Consider the following 22,413-nt stretch of genomic DNA (forward strand, 5'->3'; position numbering starts at 1 on the left):
CGTCTGGTCCCTAAGTGTTGATATGCATTGCCTGCAACTTCCTACACCCACTTGAAAAGCGAAACATTCATAGCTTTAGAGAGAAACCATGAGAGACGAAGTCTCCTCTTTACCCTGTGGAATGGCATTTTTCTCAGGAGAGAAAAAGAAAACAAACCCCCAAACCCGTAAGTTGTATGATCCATTCAGAGGGCACAGGGGCAATCTAACTCTGACTAAACAGACCAGAGGAAGTGAGCGGGGGTGGAAGGGGAACCCGAGATGGAAACAAAAACACTCTGTCCTATAGGGGACAAAAGCTCTGAGCGAAGACTTTACCCAACCAAGACTTAACATTTTATCTGCTTTTGTCTATTATTTAAGCGCTTAATCTTTTCCCAACTATCCTGTAAGCCTCCTCACAAACAATTAATCTTTACCACACTGTGATGTGTTGGTTTTAAGAAACAAATTACTTTTCTGAAGCTCAGCTCCACATACATTATCTGCAGACAGTAATTTATCCAGGAAATATACTAAGTAAAACAACTGCGTAATTCCACTTAGTCCAGTAGTACAAAGTAAGAACCAACTGAAATATTAAGCACTGTTTAACCACTGTCCACCAATGTGTAGGGTCTCCTACCAGAGTCACAAAACTATTAGAGAATCTTAGCTTTCATTTAAAATCGGTGTGTGGCTGGGCATCACTGTTACAAACACCAGGCTGGGACTCCCAAGACACTGATCAGTTGCCCATTCCGTCGCATACATCCCACGGGATATGGGACACATTACTTCATACCTGCCTACACCATTCAAGGCTTTGCAGAAATATAGTCTGGTGCTAGGACTAGGTCATCTGCCGTGCTGCCACCACTGACACCACCAAAGCAGCACCACACTGCACCCGGGCCTTTGTTCTCTTTCCTACGAATTAGCTGCGGGTTGCCCTTAAACCAGGTACCTCTGCACTGGCTGATGCAGATGTTCTCATAGACGGCTCTTGTCTCTCTCACATATGAATAATTTCCCTTTCCTGTCTCACAGAGCCATGGCAAACACAGATCCATTAATGACCTTGTAGTGCTGTGATACTACGCTAACAGGCTGCATGAACAGCCCTCATCCATTCATTTGTGAACATAGTTGCATCTTGCTTGCTGGGAGTAAGCATTGTTTCCCCCTCCCTGGTCTCCCCTCCTTTCCTTACAGCCAACTGTGCTTCTGAAGGGACGAGGGAATGTTTGTGGAGGTAAGCTCTCACCACCTCTCAAGTGGGAGTACGTGGGGAGGAAGGGGGTGCTACCATTCTCCCTCAACCTTTCTTCCTCTAAAATCTAGCATAAAGGAGGGGGGAATTTCTCACCACCTGACGCAGATGCAGTAGTTTTCAGCTACAGTGCATCCAGATCACCAGATGGCCTTAAGTCTCTAAGTTTCAATGTATGCAATGGTATGACGCATGTGATACCTTTAGGTTCTGCACCTCCTATTGTTTCCTCTCCACTCTTATATTCACCTGTCCCCACAGACACTGTTGACAGGCCTCAGCAGGTTCTAAAATAGTATTAAGTGGGTGACATGGGGTGGGGTGGGGTTGTTTTGGTTTTGAAATCAGAGTTGCTTCTTTCCTGTGAAATGAATTTCACATGTATCATACCCAGCCTTGCAAGAAGGGGTTAAAGTCCAGCAGGCAAAAGAGAAGAGAAACTGCCTCTGCCCCAGAGAAACTCTGAGCTCAAGAGTTTCCTTTCAGGGAAGAAGGACCTTATATGGGTTGCTAAAATTAAGTGATACAAGAAGACTGACCCTTTAACTGAGTGTATCACAGAGCTTCTGGGCTCTCTTGGGAAACCGAGAGAGGGAGGAAAGGGGACCCCAGACATAAAAGGCTGTGCCTAATGACAACTGCACGTTAGTATAAACACAGTCTATACAGGATACCAAGCAAAATGAGGATTTCTCTCACAGAGAAACTGTAACACATTCACATACATCTAGAGGACAGGGGAGGTAAAACAGTATACTGATACAGTGACAAGACTCATTTTGATTTATGAACAGTAAAACCATGCTTGCAACTTTGAAAACTGAGTCTACTACAAAGTTACACAGCTTCGGAAGACAAGTTTATTAGTACAAAGTGGTTTATATTACCTAATCTCCATTTTGTCAACTTCATCAACATCTTCAATATCAAAATGGGATTTCTTGTTGTAGCTACTGGGTCTTGTAACCTAGTAAAAAGGAGGAAACATTAACTAATTGATCTGATACAAAAGCATACTGATGTTACTTGTAGAAAGCTCTGGAAGATGACAGTCTTTTACTATCAGCGGTAACTTCAATCCTGATTCTGAAAACATCCATACATGTGAATAAATGTGTTGACTAAACAGATTCCTCACTACACAAAAGTGATGGTTACACAATCATATCCAAGAGTAACTAGATATTCCACACTTTCTTTACAGAAAAATGACATCTTTAATATTACTACAGTACTTTGAGTTTACATTGACAAAAGAAAAAAAAAAATCACAGAAAGGAATACCACTTTTAAGCCATCTAGGGAAATAAAAGTGCAATTAATAATTGAGTTTTAAATACAGCTGTACAACAGATGCCCCGAGGCACTCTGAGGAATGGAAAAAACAAAAACCCAACCATAAAACCACCCTTAAAAACATTTTACAGTAAATCTAATTAAAACTGGGAAGTTCTGCCCATCCTGATATCCTGGAAGTCAATTTATCATGTTTATACAAAAAACACCAAGTAGATCAATTGTCCAAGAGATGCTAGCCTGTGTTATGCATATCAGAATATACAGAACCAGGTGCACAGTTCACCAACCATATTTGCAAGGAACCACAAAGCATGGGCAGAAAATAATAGGAAGATAGCTGTAAAGTGTAGAGCATTAGCAAAAAAGTTTTTGTACAAACATTTAAAATTTGTTTCCTAGCGTGATTATAAAAAGACTTTGATGGTTGTATTTTTGCATAGTGTGTCAGAAACTTGAGAAAAAGGCTACCCCACCCAGCTGAAACCACAGCAGGAACTGATCAAATGCAAGTGTATATGATGTGTGGGTTCAGCTCTTGGTTGCACACAGAAGCTAAACTTTATTGCAGGTTGAAATACACTTGTGGCTTAATACTTCCCACTCACAAAAACTGGGTTTTATTGTAAACTTGACTTCTTGGTTTTGTATTGTACATCAGATGCAGATGGTATAAACAAGGGGGGGCAAAGATATAGCTGCACAAGTGGAAAGGAACCAGAAAAGAATCTTTAGCACGGGACACTCAATAGAGCCTTTTTTGAGTGATGTATGTGTGAGGCAGGCACCATTTTCAAAGCGATGCATAAAAACTAAAAGGTAATAGCAGCACTGGAGACGAAACTCTCTAGACTATAATTGAATTGAATGTACCTGTAAGCCCAAGAGTATGGAGGATTTAAATACAGCCTACAACTTCAGCAGCTCAGCACAAATTTTCTCACACTACCCTTGCAACTGTGTTCCCTGTGGCTTCAAGAAATTATCCTGCGTAACTACAAATTATATTTTCTACTACCATTGTGAAGTTTATGGTGTAATTTTCAATAAGGAAGCAAACTTAAGCATTTTATTATCAGTAATACATGACTTGCTAAAAAAGTTATAGCACAGGTGTAACTTATGGCACATCCCTTTTAAGTAAACACTTTTCCAGAAGTTTTGCTGGAGTCTGCCTGTACAAGGTCTCTCTGTTCAGCTGTACAACTCCTTGGCGTGCAGATTAATAACACAGCTCAAGAGTGATATTCCTAAAAAGATAGCTGTATGAGGTCCATCCATTCCAAAGATGAAACTGGAGATGAGGGAACTGCCAGTCCACAGTGCTGAACTAGCTGCTGTGTACCATTTTACAAAAAAGGGGGCCCAGCTCTGCTGTGCTGGTCTCTTTCTTTAGGAAAAGCCAGCAAGCCGTTTTTCAGCTCCTCAATTTTTTTCAGCACATGCAGGTTTGGAAACAGGTCCCCAGCACTACCTTCCTCAGTTCCCGCAAGAGGGGCATTTTCCTGTAGCTGCATATAGAACTCCGAGCCCCTCTACCGCGCTGCAGCTGGAGTGGTGGTAAAAATGGGTCCTAACCATCAGGTGCAAGTTTCGCTCATAGCACTCCTTAAATAAGCTGTTAGATTTCCCAGACCAATGATAAGCTATTTTCCATTCAGAAAATGAAATCTGTGTAACTTTTTGGTTGTAGTAAGGAAAGCACCCATTCACTGTCTTTTACAGATTAGCTTCTTCCTTGGAGGCATGGCCAACTGCTGTGCTAGCAGACTGCGGGAAAGCTGATGAAGCTGTTTGGAAGCAGTAAGTGACACCGCTGTCAACAGCACGAATCTGTGCAGCTCCACAGGAATTGGAGCACTCTGTTAGCATGCACCAGCCACAGGTCTGCCCATGTCTCATTAGTGAATGTATTTCCCAGTCGTAGCCTTTCTACTGAACCTTGTTCCTTGGAGATATTTAGCCTGATGCTACTCTCAAAATGACATAAATCTATGATGGCTCTGTCTGCTCTAAGGGTACATTTATGTTTCAGAGTTCTGGCTGATTCAGACATTTCCCAAGCTCTGCTCTTACCCACAGAGAAAACATTTTGCTCTGAGTTTGCAGAACAACTGGGGCATGGACTCAAGTTCAGGTTTTGCTTCTGCTAATACTTGCATGCAATGCAGCTCTCGGCATAAAGGCAAGTTAAGCAAGCCTTCAGTCCCCTCCACAACTCCATCTGGAAGGTGCTGTTTCTCTTCTTCCTCTCCCAATATGGCACCACCTGCCAAGTTCAGTGTTTAAATACCAAATGTTCACTGTTTCTGCAGCGCACAGAAGGCTGAGGAATCAGACAGGTGAAGTTTTGTGGTTTACAGGCTGAATTCCTGGACTGCATTCTTATTAAAAAGCTCTTGCTGTCAGACACCTCCAGAACTGCCCATGTTAAGAATAAGAAAGCCCATTTTAGTTTATTTACATATAGCATCACTCTTGTGTTGCTGTCAAAGGCTCCAGCTCTGGGCCAGGTGATGGACTGAAATTCTGGGCAGCTCTGAGTGAAAATGCAGACACCTCAGTGCAGTTTCAGTGCCTAGTACCATGGGACATCTCCCCCCACCAACCATGCCCATGCAGCACCTCCACACAGTCTGACAGTCAGGCAAGCAGGCATGAAGGCTCACTGCTAGCTAAAGTTAAGTCTGCAGTGAAGTTATACCCTAGGAAGAGACGTGTTGGGTTACCAGAGGAAAGATTACCTTAGATAGCTATGCCAGCCAACCCTCAGGGCTTCCACCTCTTTGGGCAGTAAGTGCTCCTGCCAGTAAAGAACGTGCTGTATCTGTTCCTCAAATCCAAATACACTGTATCACCAGCAGAAACATCCTCTTGTTATGACCAACTTTAGATTAGTCAGTACAATCATCGGCTTCTAGGCAAAGATGGTGGTTTGTAGGAGGGGAAAGACAGCAATAAGCCCCTCACTGCCAATTGCTGAGAACATTCTGTGCACTTCAGATCTGCACAGTGGCAACAGCACTTGTATGGCTCCTCTCTCCTCAGCTCTAATTCCTGATGTGGCTGCCTGTGCCCCTGAGCCGATTTGAGAAATCACATCCCTAGGTGCCATCTCTATGCCAGCAACAATTTCTAATGTAAATGCGACCTGAATGATGCAAAATGTATGGGCAGAAAGGGCTTTTCAATGATATGCCAACCGCATTGTACTACTCTGGCTTTTCATCAACTTTGTTATGCTAGAACAGTTAAGTGTAGACTGGGACTAAGATGTCCAAGAGAAAAAGAGAAAGATACACATACTTTAGAAGACAGAAAGAAAAGTTTCAAGAGGTATCCAAATTATAAACGCATGCACATATATGTATGGACACACCACAATTACAGCTACTCGTGCCAGAAAGAACCAAACTGAGCACTTCCATGAAAGTTATACTTTGTCTTAACTGGACTTACTGAAAATGCTCTGCATTAAATAAAGCTGTAGAGGTTTCACCCACTTGGAAGAAAGGCACTGGTATTGCTGCAGACTGGTAGACAGCCAGAACACCCAGTTTAAGTATATATTTCCTCTACAGTTTTCAGTATTCCTAGGAGATAACCTTCCTCCCATTGACTGGGAAAGACAGGGTGGAGCAGTTATAAAACCACAGGCTAAAAAAAATTCTTAATTTTTTTTTTTTTTTTTAAATCTCATTTTTAACTGTCCTTTTTCAAAACTCTTCTAGGGTGAGTCATAAAGCCTGCTGCTCAGAAGTGCCTACCTTGACGCTTTTCCTAGAGCACCTGAGCTGAAGCAATATACTGCTCCCTCAGCAGACGGTTAGTCTGATCCTGGGTACTTCTTTCCCCTGCACCATGCTTTGAAACAGTTTTCAAAGAAGACAGCTGGCACAACATGGAGCAGGACGCTGTGCCAACTATCTACAGTATAGTATTTCAGCTTATCACCCGTTCCTTTGAAATACCAACCTCAAAATAAAACACTTCATCAAAATGCGGATTGTTGGTCTTCTTCTTAACTTTAGTCTTTTTGGCTTCAGATCTGAATTAAGGAAGGAAAAGAAAAAAGGTAAGAAACAACATTAGCAGAAGTGTGACCCTAGAACAGAGCCACTGAGGAACAAATAATCACCCACTTGATTTATCTGATAAAACTGGAACACCATGTGGCTCCAGCACAGCAAGGCATACACACATTGAAGAGAGGGATTCACTGCATGCCTATTTTTCTAGAGTAATCACAGTTTGTTATCCTCTCTTAAACACAAGTCCTTGAACCCTGATTCTGTCACTCGCTTGATCCAGCAGAATCTTACATCTGTACAAAGCAACTGGCAAGAATGGAGCTCTGAGCAGCAACATTTGGGGCACGGTCTCAGTCTTGATGTGACTCAAAAATTCCTCATACTCTAAAAGCACAGGTAACAGGAAGACTGACATAGCTATTTCTGTGTTTTATATTTTATAATCCTGGCCTGAAGAATCAATGAATGCTTTTCAGTACTGTTAAATAATCAAAAATACCAGAATGATTTCCTCAGTAAAAATATTCTTATTGCTATCTTACCACCCTTTTCCCTGCAGCCCCAAGAGCACCTCGTTGATGTTACATTGTTGAATTACTATGAGCAGTGCTGAGCAGAAGTCTCTTGATTTCTACTGCTCTGTACCTCCTTCAAACCACTCACCGGGCGATAGGCCTGACAAAGTTCAGCACTGCCCATTCAACCTCTATGGGCAGTGCCATCTGCCTGCCTTTTAGAACACAGGCATCTAACTGCTTGGCACTGGGCTAAAGCCAGCCAATGCATTTCACACAGGCCAGCCAACAGCTGCTTGATGATTTCCAAATGTTATGAACCTATGCTTGACTTGTTCTTGTTACCTACAAGTGAAAAGCTCTGTGTTGTTCTGTGTCACCAATCTTCCCCTACAGCTCTGCAGTAATAAGAAGGCATAGATAAAACAGACACAGATGGACAGGCACATCAGCCATGTGGAAAACTGACCGACTAATAATTTCATCCCAGAATCTATGCCTCATTTCTCATGCAACGAAGCTGCTTAGATAGCTTGTAACTGCTTATATTAGCCGGAAAACTCTATGTATTCTTTTACAGAGGTCAAGTAAAGCTGGATCTAATTCCCAGCACTGCTATGGGCTTCCTGTGTGACTTGAATGGGCCGGTCCACCAGTACACAATGCTTTCCCATATGTAATACAGGCATAGAAACAGTTTTAGTCAGGAAGTCTGACAGTTCTCTAAGAACAAATTGCACAATAAACAGCAGCACGTTTGTTGAAATTTTTGTGCTCAGCACTGCATAAATGCAGTGGAATAAAGCAGCTTTCCTACTCTTAAATGAGAGGCACTGAAAAATCCGGAGAGGAGAATGACCTACAGATTAAGAACATCCCACTATTCCTAGGAGGAGCTGAGAGATAAGAGAGACTAATTGCCTCCAGGACGTAGGGCAGATTGCCTATCCCATCTCATCAGTCACACTTGCCAATCAGCCTCTTTACCGATAAGCCCATCTGGGAGGGGACTGGGAAGCAGGATGTAGAACGGGAGGCGATTAAGGCAAGCACAATTATTGGGCAGTTACAAAGCAGTGGATGGGAATAAGCTGTGTGCTGCTTGCTGGAGATAGGGGGCAAGCCTTCTACCCCCACCAAACCCCAGAGAGGAATAGAATGAGGCCACACTCCTTATTCTGAAGGGAAATACGTTATCAGGTGTCATTATCAGGACTGGGGGGTGGAGGGAAGCAGACAAAAAAAGGTAAATTTGGACATTCAAGGATACAAGGGTTAGTCAAAATATCTCCTTACAGTTTAAGTAATAGCCACCCGGTACTATCTGAAACAAATTAGAGGCTGAAAACATCAAAGTATAAAACTCAGCTCATACAACACAGCTCATTAATGGAGATAAGGCATAACACACCTAGACAAAAATGAAGAATACAGACCAGTCTCAAAGACGCCTCTGCATGCAAAGTATTTGTCAAGGATGCATCTTATTTATAGTATTTTCAATAAATTGTTGTCAAACATTATTAATAAGCCATACTACCAAATCTGAGTCTTCGAGGTCACAGCAGAGCTGTTTCGTTTCTAACATGGCGCAGACATAAAAGATGACTCCAGATAAGCAGAAACAGTGACATCCAACAGCACGGGGAATTGTTAGAACAGAAAAATTTAATCCCAAATCTAAACTGAAGAGTACCATGAAGAATCTCATTACTAAAACCGCATTCCAAATGTTATCCATGCTATTATGTCCACATAGATCAAATTATAGGACTGAGCCACCTAGGGCTTTTGAAATACACATTAATTTGCCACACCTTGAAAGTGAAAATACTCTAAATATTCACATATGAATGTGCATACACTGCAAGAAGTTGATGTATTCTGCTTTCTCTTCTGCCCCTGCCCAAGATTAGGCAATAAATTTGCTCAAAAACCGGCCTCCAACTGTGAGGTGAGAAGATGCACAAATTAAGCCTAACCACAAATTACATACTCCGGGATATTCAAATTATTCAGGGATTATTCAGACCTTCACATAAATCAAAACTGAAACAAGCCTCAAATTACTTACTCTAGTATAATTCAGCAGTTCATACATGCACACACAAACACTTAACATATTCTAGTGGTGTCTAAATACTCCCATCTGTCCAATCTGAAGGCAGATTCTTATAGACAAAGGAAACAGAAACAATCCTTATAAAATGGAAGCTCTTGTAGGTGCAATACTTGCCTGGAGGGTCCTGCTAAGGTAACGGTGGCATAGGGATCACATTGCCCGTTCACAATGGGTAGCCCTTGGCATTCTAAAACTCTGGAAAAGAATAAAATGCAGACAGACAAATCAATGAAATGGGAAAAGACTGGAGTGAAAATAAAAGCAAAGCATTTTCATCCTGTTCCTTTTTCACAATACTTTACACTAGGGAATTGAAATGACACTGAGCACAGGCCTTTAATTCATGCCTAGACTTGAAAATACATTTTGGTCTTAAATACTAACTTTAACGGGGTCAAAAATACTGTTAAATTACAGAGAAACCTTAACTGGAAGGATTCTTATTATGCAAGTACAACAACTTAAGGTTCATGAAATGAAAGTCTGCTGTCAAGATGGGAGCTGTCAGCACTTTAAAATTCTGTGGCAACTTATTCACTAAAAAAAAAACCCCAAACCCAAACCCAGAAAAAAACACCCAGAATTTATTTCTGTAACAAAAAATGAAAAAAACCCACACAGACAGATCCCAGCAGTAGTCAAGTAATTTCTCAGAATCACATCCACAAAGGCCTCAGAGCTTTTGACAAAATTTGTAAAGGTGAGTTAACTACACACCAGGAGACAGTATGACACAGCCATCTTTCTCCATAAAACTTTAAAACAGCAAAACTGAAGAAACACATTTAGCAGCTCTGCACTGAAGAAGTCAAAGAGACACTGGAGGGACAAAATGGAACAAATTGGATTTTGCTGCAAGCCATGATGAGAAATCTGCACTTTTGCACTCTCGTTTCAACATCTCTTTGGAAAAAAAAGAAAAAAACCCCAACACAACCACAAAAAACAATGACAAAATGTTTCATTTTTCACAAGTTGAAACTTACTGAGGAATGCAGTACCAATTGGAAACAAAGGCAGACAAGCCAGTTGCCAGGATTCTCCCTCCTGAAATAGGTTCTGCTTCCAACAGGGAAGCCTGTTGGGCTGATGTATTTACACAATTATAACTGGAAAATTTCGGTGAAGACAAACCCTGAAGCTCTTTGGGCAGGTGTGTAGTACTATACTTGCAGTGTGAAATATCTTGCGCACTTCTGTGTGCTATAAAATCAGCAAGAAACATAATAGCCATTTTACGGCTTTCAGTGACAGCAACTTTGACACAAAAATTATTTTAAAAAAATCAATAGAGAAAAATTCAGTAACAGATAAATTGCTCCACAATTTTATCCACAAAGCAAGGTATTTGGTAACATAGGATGTGGGTTTCAAATACAGTTTAACTACAGACCAATTACTTGCTCTGCATAAAGGGAGGAAAAAATTTAATATTCTGCACCAATACAGGAATTGTTTTTATACCAGAGGAGGTATAATCTAGATAGGTTTCCACAGTCCTAGGAAGTACACGAAGATTGAAGATGTCACTAAGGGGGCACACACAGGCAGCTGAAGCTTACATTCATAGTTGGATTCCCACACCTGTGATCCTGCAGAATAAAGGCTAAATAACTGGCTTAATGCAGACAGCCCCCAATGATGCACTCATTCACAAGCTTCTCATTTGGATAGCCCTTGTATGCATGGAAAAGCACTCAGTTATTAACCCAGATGACTCCTCATTGCTGATTTACTAACACTAGTGCAAAAGAGAATTACGTTCCATATTCTGCATACTCAAGTGAAATCATAGATCAAAACCAAAGAAAGTTAGGAAAAACTTGGAATGCATAGGCACTGTGCTGCTTTTATTTCTGGACTTCTATTATTTCACTACGAGTTTACCTTCCACACAGACAGAATTTAGAAGCCTCCCAGATGCCTTGTTCTGCAGGTATCTGATATTGCAGAGCGCTACTGTGCAAACAGCAAAATTCAAGCCACAAATTCTACCCCAGCACCAGGTGGAAACGCCAGGTGCAAGCTCCAGTAACCCTCAACCTCAAGCAACACACAATATATGCAATTTGGTTGTCTAAACACATGCATCTAGTGCCATTTGAGATGACTTAACAGTTTCTTCCCCAGTCCCTTGCTGCTGCTCCAGAAAGGCAGGAGGTAGCCATGGAACATGTATATTTAACAGCTTCACATCTCTCAGAAGCCTCAAATAGACTAGATGCCTGCTTTCAAGCAAGTACTGCTCCAAATTCACCCACCCTACCTTGCAGAAAAGGTGTAGGCTTTTTTTGCATGTGTATTAATACAAGTATTCAAAGTTGCAAGAAAAAAAAAAAAGGGCATATGTGAATAGAACACCACTTATGGGAAACTTTACATGGCAGCCTTCTGGAAGAATAGCTAGAAGTGCAGGAAGAAAAACCCGTAAGTACCAGCAGAAAGCCTTTATGAAAAGGCAGGTCCAGCTTGATTTCTTAAAAGTAAAGGACAGACCACCTCCCTTCTAGTGCTCTTCACACTAATATGACTATATTCATAGCAGAAGCACTTTGCCAGTGAGCTACAGCATGACTGCTGCTAATTCTTCTAGGATAGTAGATGCGGCTTGAACACATTCCTGTTTGAACAGAACAATTGTACACCAAGTGTCAGTATCAAACCCCCACCCCTTCCACTGCTTCCTTAAGGCAGCCTGTAAGTTCCTTAAAATGAAGTAGTAGCTCAATGGCTTTATAGCAGTCAGCCAGTTTTCTCCTGTTGATGAATGGCTTCCAAGCTAGCTCTCATCCATACAGGAAGAACTATGTGAAATTTAAACACAGAGAAAGCATGTTCAGAGAGAGTACAATTCCTGTTTTAGTAAGAGCTGTCCTTTCAAGAATATGCAGACAATAGAAAGCGATCCCAGACAGCATGATCTACACTTGAGGACATGCAGAGCTTATAAATCACTACACAATAAAAATCATAGATTTATTTGAATGATGGAAACTGTGAAGCTATCCACAAAAAAAAGCATACCCTAACGATACACATATACAAAGATAGGATCTATTCTAATATTACAGCACAGAAGAATTTTTTACATTTTTTGTGGCTAGCCCTCTGCTGTTAATCACATCAACTGTCAGCAACGGTTAAAAAGACAAGAGTATCATTAGCTGGTTGGAGAGAACACAGCAATGTGAATCACTGGGCACTCACATCTTTAATTGTGTGTGTTCTATAAAACATATGGAGAAGAACAACAGGACGACTTCTAATCACTCATGGCTCTCCCAGGTTTGTACTCTCCAGCTTGGAAAACAGAAGTTATCCATTCATGAACAGCTTACGAAATCATGAATGGTGTGAAGAACATTTCCTCACAAAGTAAGAATAATGAAATTACCAGACAGCAGGTTTAAAATAAGCAAAAGGAAGTACTTTTTCCACACAATGCGTAATGAAATTGCCAAACTTATTGCCATGGGATGTCGCAGAGGCCAAAAGAATACATGGATTTGAACCAGGACTACACAAACTCATGGAGTGTAGGTTTGTAGGCAGCTATTAAAGCTTAATGGTCCAGAAGCCTCCTCCAGCTCAGGAAAGCCCAAACTGCTGATTGAGAAGGGTGTAATACTAGAGCGATCATACCACATTTGAATTATCACTCACCAGCAAATATCAGGGACAGTACTAGGCTAGACTAAGGGGGCATTTAACACAGTAGGGTAGCTTTTACGTTCCCTGGGGAAAAAAAACAAAACAAAAGAAAAAAACAAAATAAAAAACAAGAAAAGAAAAAACAAAATGCACAGATGTTCTCATACAGCCATGATGACTTAAGAGTAAGATGTTTCTTTGTGTGCCGTTGGAATAAGAAAAGCAAAAACAACCTTGAAAGCAGCAAAATGGGGGAAAACAGGAAACAGATGCCGACATAAACTGTATCCCAAGCCTTTCAGGTAATTTAAAAGCAGTTATTACTCAGGGATGTTGGAGAAAGCAGGCAAAAGACTGAAGACCTAGGATTTTGAGAAAGGAAGGCTATGCCTGGAAAGAGGCTCATTCTGGTTCTTATATCTTACTAAGCATTGTGGGAAGAGACAATAAAATTCAACAAGGCACAGGTCTGGTCAACTCATGTTAGTATACCCTCATTCGCTGCAGGAAATTGTAATCCTAGAGCTGCTTTCATTATGGCCATTTTCTTCAGTCATGGGAAAATTGCTAGGTAAATTAACACTCCTCCTCTCCCAACCTGGTACCAAAATACCGGCTTTAATTGGCAAGCAGGAAAAGAGCTAGCACAAAATGACAGCTACTCAGAGACACAGTAAAATGGAGCCTTAATTCTGCCACATGGGTGTCACATTATTAAGACTGACAGTTCATATCTGGATTAGATAAAAAAACATACAAAAAGAAATGTATAATCAAAGTATTACCTGGGGGAGGGGAAAGGGGGAAAGAAGAGGGGACAGATGGGACAGACTCTGGGAAGCAGTGAATAAAGCCAGTAAAAATGAAATGCCTTTGCTCTAATCATCTGCCGAATTAACTTAACGTACATGTACTAGGATAATCAAAAAAAAGCCAAGGCAATCAAGATTATTCAAGAATTACAAGTCATCTCATCAGGCCCCAGAGGAAAAACGTCTGGTGGCTGCTAGAATCTTTTCTGCCCAACTGGTAGTTTCTGCTCATTAGCTGTCTCGAGCCCAGCTGGGGCAGGGCGAGCCATCCCTCACAGCTAGCCTGGCTGGGCTGGGCTAAGGTTAGAGCTGGGTCATATGGGAAAATCTCAATGCAGCTGCCTCACTATATTTTGCTTGTGGTTTACAAAATTAACATGTTTCAAGGAACAAGACATTTCAGTTTTCAATGTGGTTCATGACCAAACCTTCACAAGAGTAAATAAGCTATGGAAAATTCCCAGAGGGTAAGAGAAAACCTCAAACCCAAACACACCATGCGCATACCCTCTTGCCTTTAAATTACATGACTACAGAAGTTGCGAGGGAGGCAGGGGGAGAAGGTTTTGAAAAAAAGAAAAGATTTTTCAGTGAAGACTAAGCAGCTCACATCTGACAGTACAGGAATTCCCTCTGCTTCTGGGTTCCCAGCCAAGAGCTGTAGGCTGTAGTCTCAGATAGCCCCTACACAGTCATACTCAAAACGGCCTAACACAGGCAAGCGATATCAGGATGATCCAAGCCTGTGGGTGTTCCACACCCCTTCCTTGGAATTGCAAAAATTATTTTAAAATTATAGGCTTTCTGATTAGTTCAGGATGCACATGTGTCACTGGCATCCTTGTGCGCCAGAATGGACAACCAACGCAAAAACGGACACAGAGAAAAGAAACCAGAAGGGACATCGCTGTTCTTAAAACACATATCCGTATTTACTGTTCTTGCAGACTAAATCACTTCCAGTGTACCTGGTCAGGCTCAGTTCTTCCCCCAGTTTCAACCTAGGGTAGGGAACAGTGCACCATTCCCATTCGCTTTTCTCAAACCAGACTGTTTTCTCACTGTGATTCCTCAACAGAAAATAAACACATCTTTTTTTCTATACAATCTTGTTTCTGTCACTGTACATAATCCATGTATTTTAATTGCTTTCACGTATGTACTGGGTTCCTGGGATCAATCTTAACACTTGGCAAATGTACTGATATATCTTACTAATCTTCTAATTCCAGCCTCCACTTGTTCCACCCTCTCTTTCATTTCTTTCTCTTGAGGCTTTGTCCCATCTCATATGCGTATTTTTGGCCGTACTCAGGTTCTTCTCTGCATCATTTCAACGACAAGAGACTTCCTCTTCCTTGCTTGCTCTAGCAATCTAATTATTACTTGAACACTCAGTACTTTGTGTGGTAAGCCTGACCAGACAGAGAAGTATCAACTTAAAAGCAAACTTTGTGGCAGATCTGTCGGAACTGTTGTCAAAACAATCCATCTTTGGCTTATGCTAAGTACTTGTTTGGTAAGGTACATTCCCCAGCACTGGATATATGACTTACATTCTTAAGTCTCTCTGGATCCTTTTTTTTTTTTGTTTTGTTTTAATTTTTTTTTCTCTCTTTTTTTTTTCTCCTGACTATAGGGTCACCTTGTAACATATGTACTACCCTGAGGTACCTTGTCTTCCAGGAGTAACAGAGCACCTCTCAATAGTGTCTCTTTGTGAACAGGCTTCTCAGAGCACATAAAATAGGCTATTAATCTTTAACTTCATAATAGAGTAGTCCAGGCTTTTAGTCTAGTCTGACAGCAAAGAAGTGGCATTTCTCCTTTCCTTGCTGCATTCAGTTCATTCTTGAATGTCCTTTTCTTTCAGTGCAGCCTTGCATCACGATCCGAGCCCCTTACTCATTCCCAGAAGTTTAAGAGGAACTTTGAGGTAATGCTGCATGATAGACTTCCAACCTCACATCTGTGCTGGCACGTGGTACCTGCTCTCAGACTGGTGAGCTGACTTCTGTCTTCCACTGCAAGCAGGAACTGTTCCCAGGCCTCCTTATTCCCTTGGTCTGTGTATGACCAGGACCTTGCTAAACCTGTCATATTCATTTGTTTTAGAGGGGCTTTACCTGGATGTATCCACCACTACTAAGCACAGATGTGCTCAGCCTAGCTCAGAAATTCCCTGAATCATTTCTGGAGGCCAGGAGAACGTATCACCATGACTGCTTTCATAATTCTTTATCTCCTACTGGACACACTCAGAAACAGCATCCTGGGTTTTGGTCTGACCAAATGTTACATCTGAACTGCTGTTAGTGCACCTTCAGACAAACCTTGCATTCCTCTTCACTTCCACACAGTAATCTACCAGATCTTTATTCAGGATTTAACATAAACACACAACTCCTTTTTGCCAAGAGGTTAACCAAGTGGCCTGTTTCTTTTGGAATAAGGCAAAAATTTTCACAGTTTACTCAGTCCTGGGTTTAAACTACACTCTGCCTCCATCATCAAAACCACTAAGATAATTATGTCCTAACCTCCTGAAAATTTCTTTACCAATCCATACTCTGACTCTGCCTTGTCCATGTCCCCAGGGAATAAGGAGGCCAGCAATACTGCATCCATGTATTGAGTCAAGCCCTTATCCTCTGGATGAATGTTTGAAGCCAAAGGATCATGCCCACTCCCCATAAACGAACTCTAGTAAAAGAAGATTTCAAAAGTACCTATTTCTTGACGTTTGGAAGTGATCTACTTGTACCAAACCAAAATTTCCTACTATTCTTCTTCCCTGCGTGCTTTCTATACTGGGAACAAATCAGTTTCCCCTGCAAGCATTTCTAACATACTAGGAATTGCCCAGAGTGATATGCTCTGGTTTGCCTTCATCTTGTGTCCCACTCAGACACAAAATGTTACAGCACTGACCACAGCTGGTAGAATACACCGGGGAAAGGAAACCATGGAACAATGTCCAAGTAGATACAGCCATACTGAACAAAATACATCAATGCTTGCTTTACCATCATGATTTTTCAAAGCCATTTCCCCACTACATTTTTTCATCTTGCCAGGAAACCTGAAACCAGAGTCTTTATCCAACCCTCAGCCACACTGCTGCTCTCCAATCTCTTTGACTGCCCCTCCAGGAAAACCACTCTCCTGTAGGAACTCCAGCAGTACCCCCACCCTCTTTAGATGATACCCTCCTCCTTTTGGTTTGTTTTCTGGTTTGGGGGGGGTTATTTTGGTTTGGGGTTTTTTTGTTTGTTTTTTGGGGAACAAACATGTTCTGGCTTACAAACAAGAAAACCCTTGCCATCCCCTTAATCTCTGGGAAGATTAATGCTTAACTAGAGCTACTTTTCTCCCCTTCATGTGACAATTCACTTTGCCACAAAGATCTGTGGCGCTAAATGAAATCCCGCCCCATTCAAACAAATGACACAACTTTACCTGGGACCAGCATTTCACTCAATGTGTATTCCCTTAAAATAAAGGCTGTGCAACATTTGATGCATTGGCTCTGAAACATTTATATACAAGGTACATCCTACACTTAAAACCACCCCCATTTCACGTTCTGAAATCTGGATAGAGCTCATACAGATCAGAGGAACAGGCTGTGCAGGCAACTATTTTGATTTTTCTCTTTAAAATGTCCTCCAAAGCCTCCACACCAAAATCACAATAGAAACCTTGAAACTCTTGAGATTACAACTGCAACCCCACATAAGTAGTGCCTTTTCTTCCCCATTCCCAGTTGAGTTCAGAATAGTTGCAGTCCAGCAAAACATTCAAGCATGTTCTTAAACTCACATTATCCTGAACATAGGTTCCTTCCTGAGCTGACCTACAACAGTTTTTGCAGTCTTAGGCAGGACCCAGATAAGCTTCTGGTCTTAACTGGAAAGCTCTGTACGTGCAACACTTCTGTCATGCACGCACAATTCTTGTTAACAAAGGCTGTTAATGGTGATTTCCTTCAGACAGAGCAGAGGAAAAGGAATTGACAATGTTTGGGTTTGAGCAACAATTTCTTTCCCAGGTATTTACTAAAGATATTTTATGGCAAAACAGGAACAAATATTCAAACAAAGCCAACCAGTAATATATAGAAAGCAAATGAAAGCTAGTGAGCACAACCCTTGCTTCCCCAATCTAAACCAAATAACATTAGAGATATTACAGTAAAAATATAGACAATGCAAAAACTGTTTCACTGAATATAAGGAAGAAACACTGTCAATACATACGCATCCCTAAAACCACTATAACTTCAAACAAACTGAAAAATTTTCTCATGTCAGTAGACATCTAAACATTTCTTAATAGTTTAAAAGTCACATGGACTTTTTTCTGCTATTAATATGGGAGCTGTCCTCCATGCTACAGTTCAAAACATCCAATTTGCTTGCCATTATCACCTCTAGAAAGACTTTTAAAACGACACATTTATGGAGTACCATCTGTACTCTGTACTAAATAAAGAGAACAGACTAAAAAGTGGGTGTCAGCCATCCTGTTCTCACAGGACAAGGAGTTAATCCATTAGTAATTAAGGCAGTTTATGAGTCAATTATGGAAGAGTTGCAAGCTTCCTAAAAGCCACTTCAGGAAAGTTTTTAGTTATGTTAATATAAAAAATGGTTAAATTATCTTCCGTGACAGTGCCCTGAGGCCTAGAACAAAGACACAAGCTTGCTGAAATTTTGAACTGCACTGATTTAGTGAGTATTACTGGCACTGACATCATCATTTTCTCCCACCTTGATCTCATACTTGCAATCCCAGTTATTAACAGGGAGCGATAGCTGAACAACGGGAGACTAAAGAGAAAGGGTAAATACGGCGGAGTTCTTTCTAGCACACATTGATTTTCAGAGTAGACAGAAGACCCAAATACAACTTGCAGCAAAACAAGATGTATGTAAAAAATGTAAGGGAATAGCAACACAAAAGAGGAGGCAGAATCAGGAAATGATAAATTTGCTTAACAACAGTACTATATTGGTTCTTGTAGGGTAGTATGGCAGGAATGGGTCAACATATCAAGGCAGTTGCAGAAGCATTTGTGTTAAAGCAGCGTGGTGAGGGATGTTAAGAGGAATGAAGCACAAAATGACAGCAATTACAATAAGCAGCAAACGATTATAGAGCCTAGACAACAGCTTTAGCTGAGCTGACTGTGGCCTACGGCAATATTAAATGAAAGCAATGAGATACTGTCTGTACAGGCAGATAAGGAAAGAAATTAGACCAAAGACCAAAAGGCAGCATGGGAGTTGGACACAGAAAGGCTGTTATGGCTACATAATGAAGCCAGCCAGTGACACAAAGATCTCCCATGTTTTTTTTTTTCTTTGCTTGGAAACGTAGGTTGGTCTCAAGAAGACACACAGTGTGCCACATGGGATCTACACAGTTTATGGAAAGCAAAATGCAATGATCTCTGACTTGAGGCCTGTCCAAGTTTCACCTGCTCCCAGGAAGGAGCTGCCCGCACACAGCGCAATCCCTCCTTTCAGGCAGTGCCTGCATGTCACTGTATACATGCACAAGCACATAAGTGAACAACACAAGCCGCACGAGCATGTCCTGACTTTTCCCCTCTGTCAGCCAGCAGGGGCCACAAGCACCTACAACTATTACGTGGACTGACAACCATACGACAAGGAGGAAGACAAAATGAAGAAGCTGGTTTTGGAATGACTGAAACTGATCCCTAAGATGGAGTATGATACTGTGCAGGGCAAAAGTTACCAAGAAATCACCCAAAGAAAAGCTTTTGAGCCTACTGGCAGGGATCTGACTATGAAGTAAGTAAAAAGATAAGAGAGGAAGAGACTAAAACCAGAAGCTTTAAAGAACTTATGACAGAGAGAAGGAAATAAGGCACCTGGGGTGGGGGGAGGATAGAGCATATGAAACAAATCAGCAAAACAGAAGCAGCAGCATGTCCTTAACTTACCTAGGGGTTCCCTACCTAACTGGTGAGTAAGAGTTTCCTCTAAAGTGCTGAGCATAGCCAACTCGAACAACCATCCCAGGTTGGCCACATTTTACATAAAAATTTGGACATGCTGGTAAGCAACCTGAACAGACGACATCTGTAACATTTGGCAAGAAGAGAGATCAAACAGGATTCATAAACCATTCATTTAAAAACCGGCTGCCACAGGATAGCGATGCCTACTTTGAATCGTTCCTCTGGTCCTACAAGGTTGCTTACTTCACTGTTATGCTTGATGCTAAAATCACTGAAGCATCTCACATGTAAAGCAATACACGTGCATCTTGCTTTTCAGAGCTAGTGTAACACTTCCAGTGATCAACTGCTGTCCTTTCTTCCTATCAGTACTGGGTATACTGTTATGATTGCTGGTGTCCTTAGCTCTTGCTATAGCCTCTTCCTTACAACTTTCAGCAGAGAAAGGGACCATCTCTCCTGGAGACATGCTACAGTGTTCTGTGCCTAGAGGATCACACTGTGAATAGAATACAGAAATTGCAGGAAGGATGCTTTGATGCCATTCTGTGGAAACACCAAAGAAAGTGGGTCCTGCAGACAAAACCTTCGATTAGCAATGAAACCTTCTTAATAAAGCATCCCCTGCAACACTACAACTGTAAAGCATGGGACTCCTAAGACTCTCCACAATTTAAGACATTAGGAAAACACCCACCTGGAATGATCCTGCCTGATGCTTTCTCCCTTAACAGCATCAATATACTGTCCTATAGGTAGTGTTTCAAAAAATAAAACATTAAAAGATTTAGACTTTTATGAGTAATAGCCTGCTATTGAGCCATCACAAAGCAATACCCAAAACGTGCCTGCAGAAGAAGACACAAACTTTTAATGGAAGACAAAATACCTCAACCAGTTGGACGGGATAAAGTACCAGGTGAGATTTCCTGCACAATGAGAGCACATCAGAATGGTAAACCTGGTACCCCACAAGGAGCGAAGTATTACACATATTGTGAACAGTTTCCTCTGGCACACTGTCCCATTTTACCTTCTAGCCTGAAAGGTCAATCATGGCCTAGCTTCAGCTAAAACCTATGATATCCCATCCAAAAAAGGCTCTGCTTCACCGAGTGGTGGTTATACTGTTGTTTGTACAGCAACTAAGATCCCTGGTGATGACAAATAATGCAAAGTAAGTCCTCTTTAAAAAAGTTTTTAGTGCCTTGTCACTTTAGATCTTCTTAGGGAAAAACAAGAAGCAAATTAGGCCGTGGTCAGGTAGACATTCTGGTATAACCAGCTGTAATTAGTAGCCTTCATCAGCTTTATAATTGTAGTTATTGTACAAACAGTTCATACTTGCATTAAGTTTCTCCTCCTATTTTGGGACCAAAAGGGATCATTGGGATCACATAGTCTGGCCTCTTTCAAGGCAGTGATGAAAGCTCTCACCTAGTCAAGTTGTGCAACGAGTTCATGATGTCTACTGCATCGCCAGAGCACTTTCTTGAAAGAAATCGAGGCTTAGCTCAAAGGACTCACAATGATTAAAATATCCTCACAGTATTCTACAGGACACTGTTCACTGAATAATGATCATGACTCAAAAAAAAAAAAAAAAAAAAAAAAAAAAAAAAAAAGTGTTTTACTACTTGTTTCCCAGTAGATTAGCCATTAACTTCCAGCCACTGGGTATCATACTGTGGTAAGAATAAGTAACCATACAATCAGAAGGACTCTCCTCTGAATATCATGCATACTGTGGTTTCATCACTTTGAAGTTTTTCCTTGCATAAATTAAACATTCATCCTGAGACACATTTACTAGGTCTTCAAGTCTTCCTGTAGCTCTCCTAAGAACCCTTCTGAGTTTAACAGCACCCCTTTTAGCCTGGTCTCCTAAAGATACAGGCTTATGAGAAAATGCTTTCTGTCTACATTTGACCATCAATCTCCCACTGATGATTTTTTTTTTAATCAGTTGGTGATTTCCACAGAATTTGAAAAAGTGGTAGATATTTCGAAAGATCCTCCAGTTCTACGAATTTTGTTAAATCCAATAGCTGTGTAGAAAAGAGAGCACCACTGGATGTCCACAGGGAGGAAAGGGCTGCACGTGGCAGTTCAGCGATTCTCTGTAGCCTTTGACTCAACAGTACACAAATAGCGAGAGTCGGCCACCGCACTGTGCCACCTCTTACCAACAAAATGTTTAGGCTAGCAGGGCAGGAAACGGGACAATACGGCAGTGACTGTCAAACAACTGAAAGGGTAACAGCATGTGCAGCCAGTATATCTGCAGCTGTACTGAGTCTAGCTGAATTCTTGCTTCTGTTTAAAGCTTGTATGAAGTTATTACAAAACCATCAGCCTGGAAGTAAGTCAACTGTAAAATGAGTTAAAATTAATTGCAGGCACTACTGCCTCCAAAAGCACATCCTCTGCCAATTTCTGTGCTTGTTAGAACAGTATCTTGCATTTTATTTCAAAATATTTCCCTTTTCTCTTTGTATTTGAGAGAACAAAGATTAAATGAGGAACTACCAAACTACCTTGTGCAGTGGGAAGGAAAAGAGTGGGACAGTAAAAAGGACGGACCTCAAAGTGCTATTAAATTAAAAATGTGTATTAAAAGACTTTTAATCTTTCCCACTCACAAGTACTTTGTATGTTACAAATGCACAATTAGCAACACAGATGAAATATTTCTCGATCAACTCTTACTGAAAATGCCAGAAAATGGAATCCAAAACAAAG

General features: G+C 41.1%; 1 protein-coding gene across 1 annotated transcript in view; it reads right to left on the minus strand.

Moving 5' to 3' along the window:
• The window catches only part of RASA3 (RAS p21 protein activator 3), a 92,671-nt gene that overhangs the window by 25,787 nt on the left and 44,471 nt on the right, over positions 1–22,413 (minus strand). The window contains exons 5-7 of the mRNA XM_035894394.1: positions 9,331–9,411; positions 6,524–6,596; positions 2,140–2,219 (exon numbers count right to left, since the gene is read on the minus strand). Coding sequence (XP_035750287.1) covers positions 2,140–2,219; positions 6,524–6,596; positions 9,331–9,411 — 234 coding nt within the window. The remainder of the gene's footprint in view (positions 1–2,139; positions 2,220–6,523; positions 6,597–9,330; positions 9,412–22,413) is intronic.

The sequence above is a fragment of the Egretta garzetta genome, unplaced genomic scaffold (assembly GCF_000687185.1).
Source record: "Egretta garzetta isolate BGI_Z169 unplaced genomic scaffold, ASM68718v1 scaffold5, whole genome shotgun sequence".
Classification (NCBI taxonomy): Eukaryota; Metazoa; Chordata; class Aves; order Pelecaniformes; family Ardeidae; genus Egretta; species Egretta garzetta.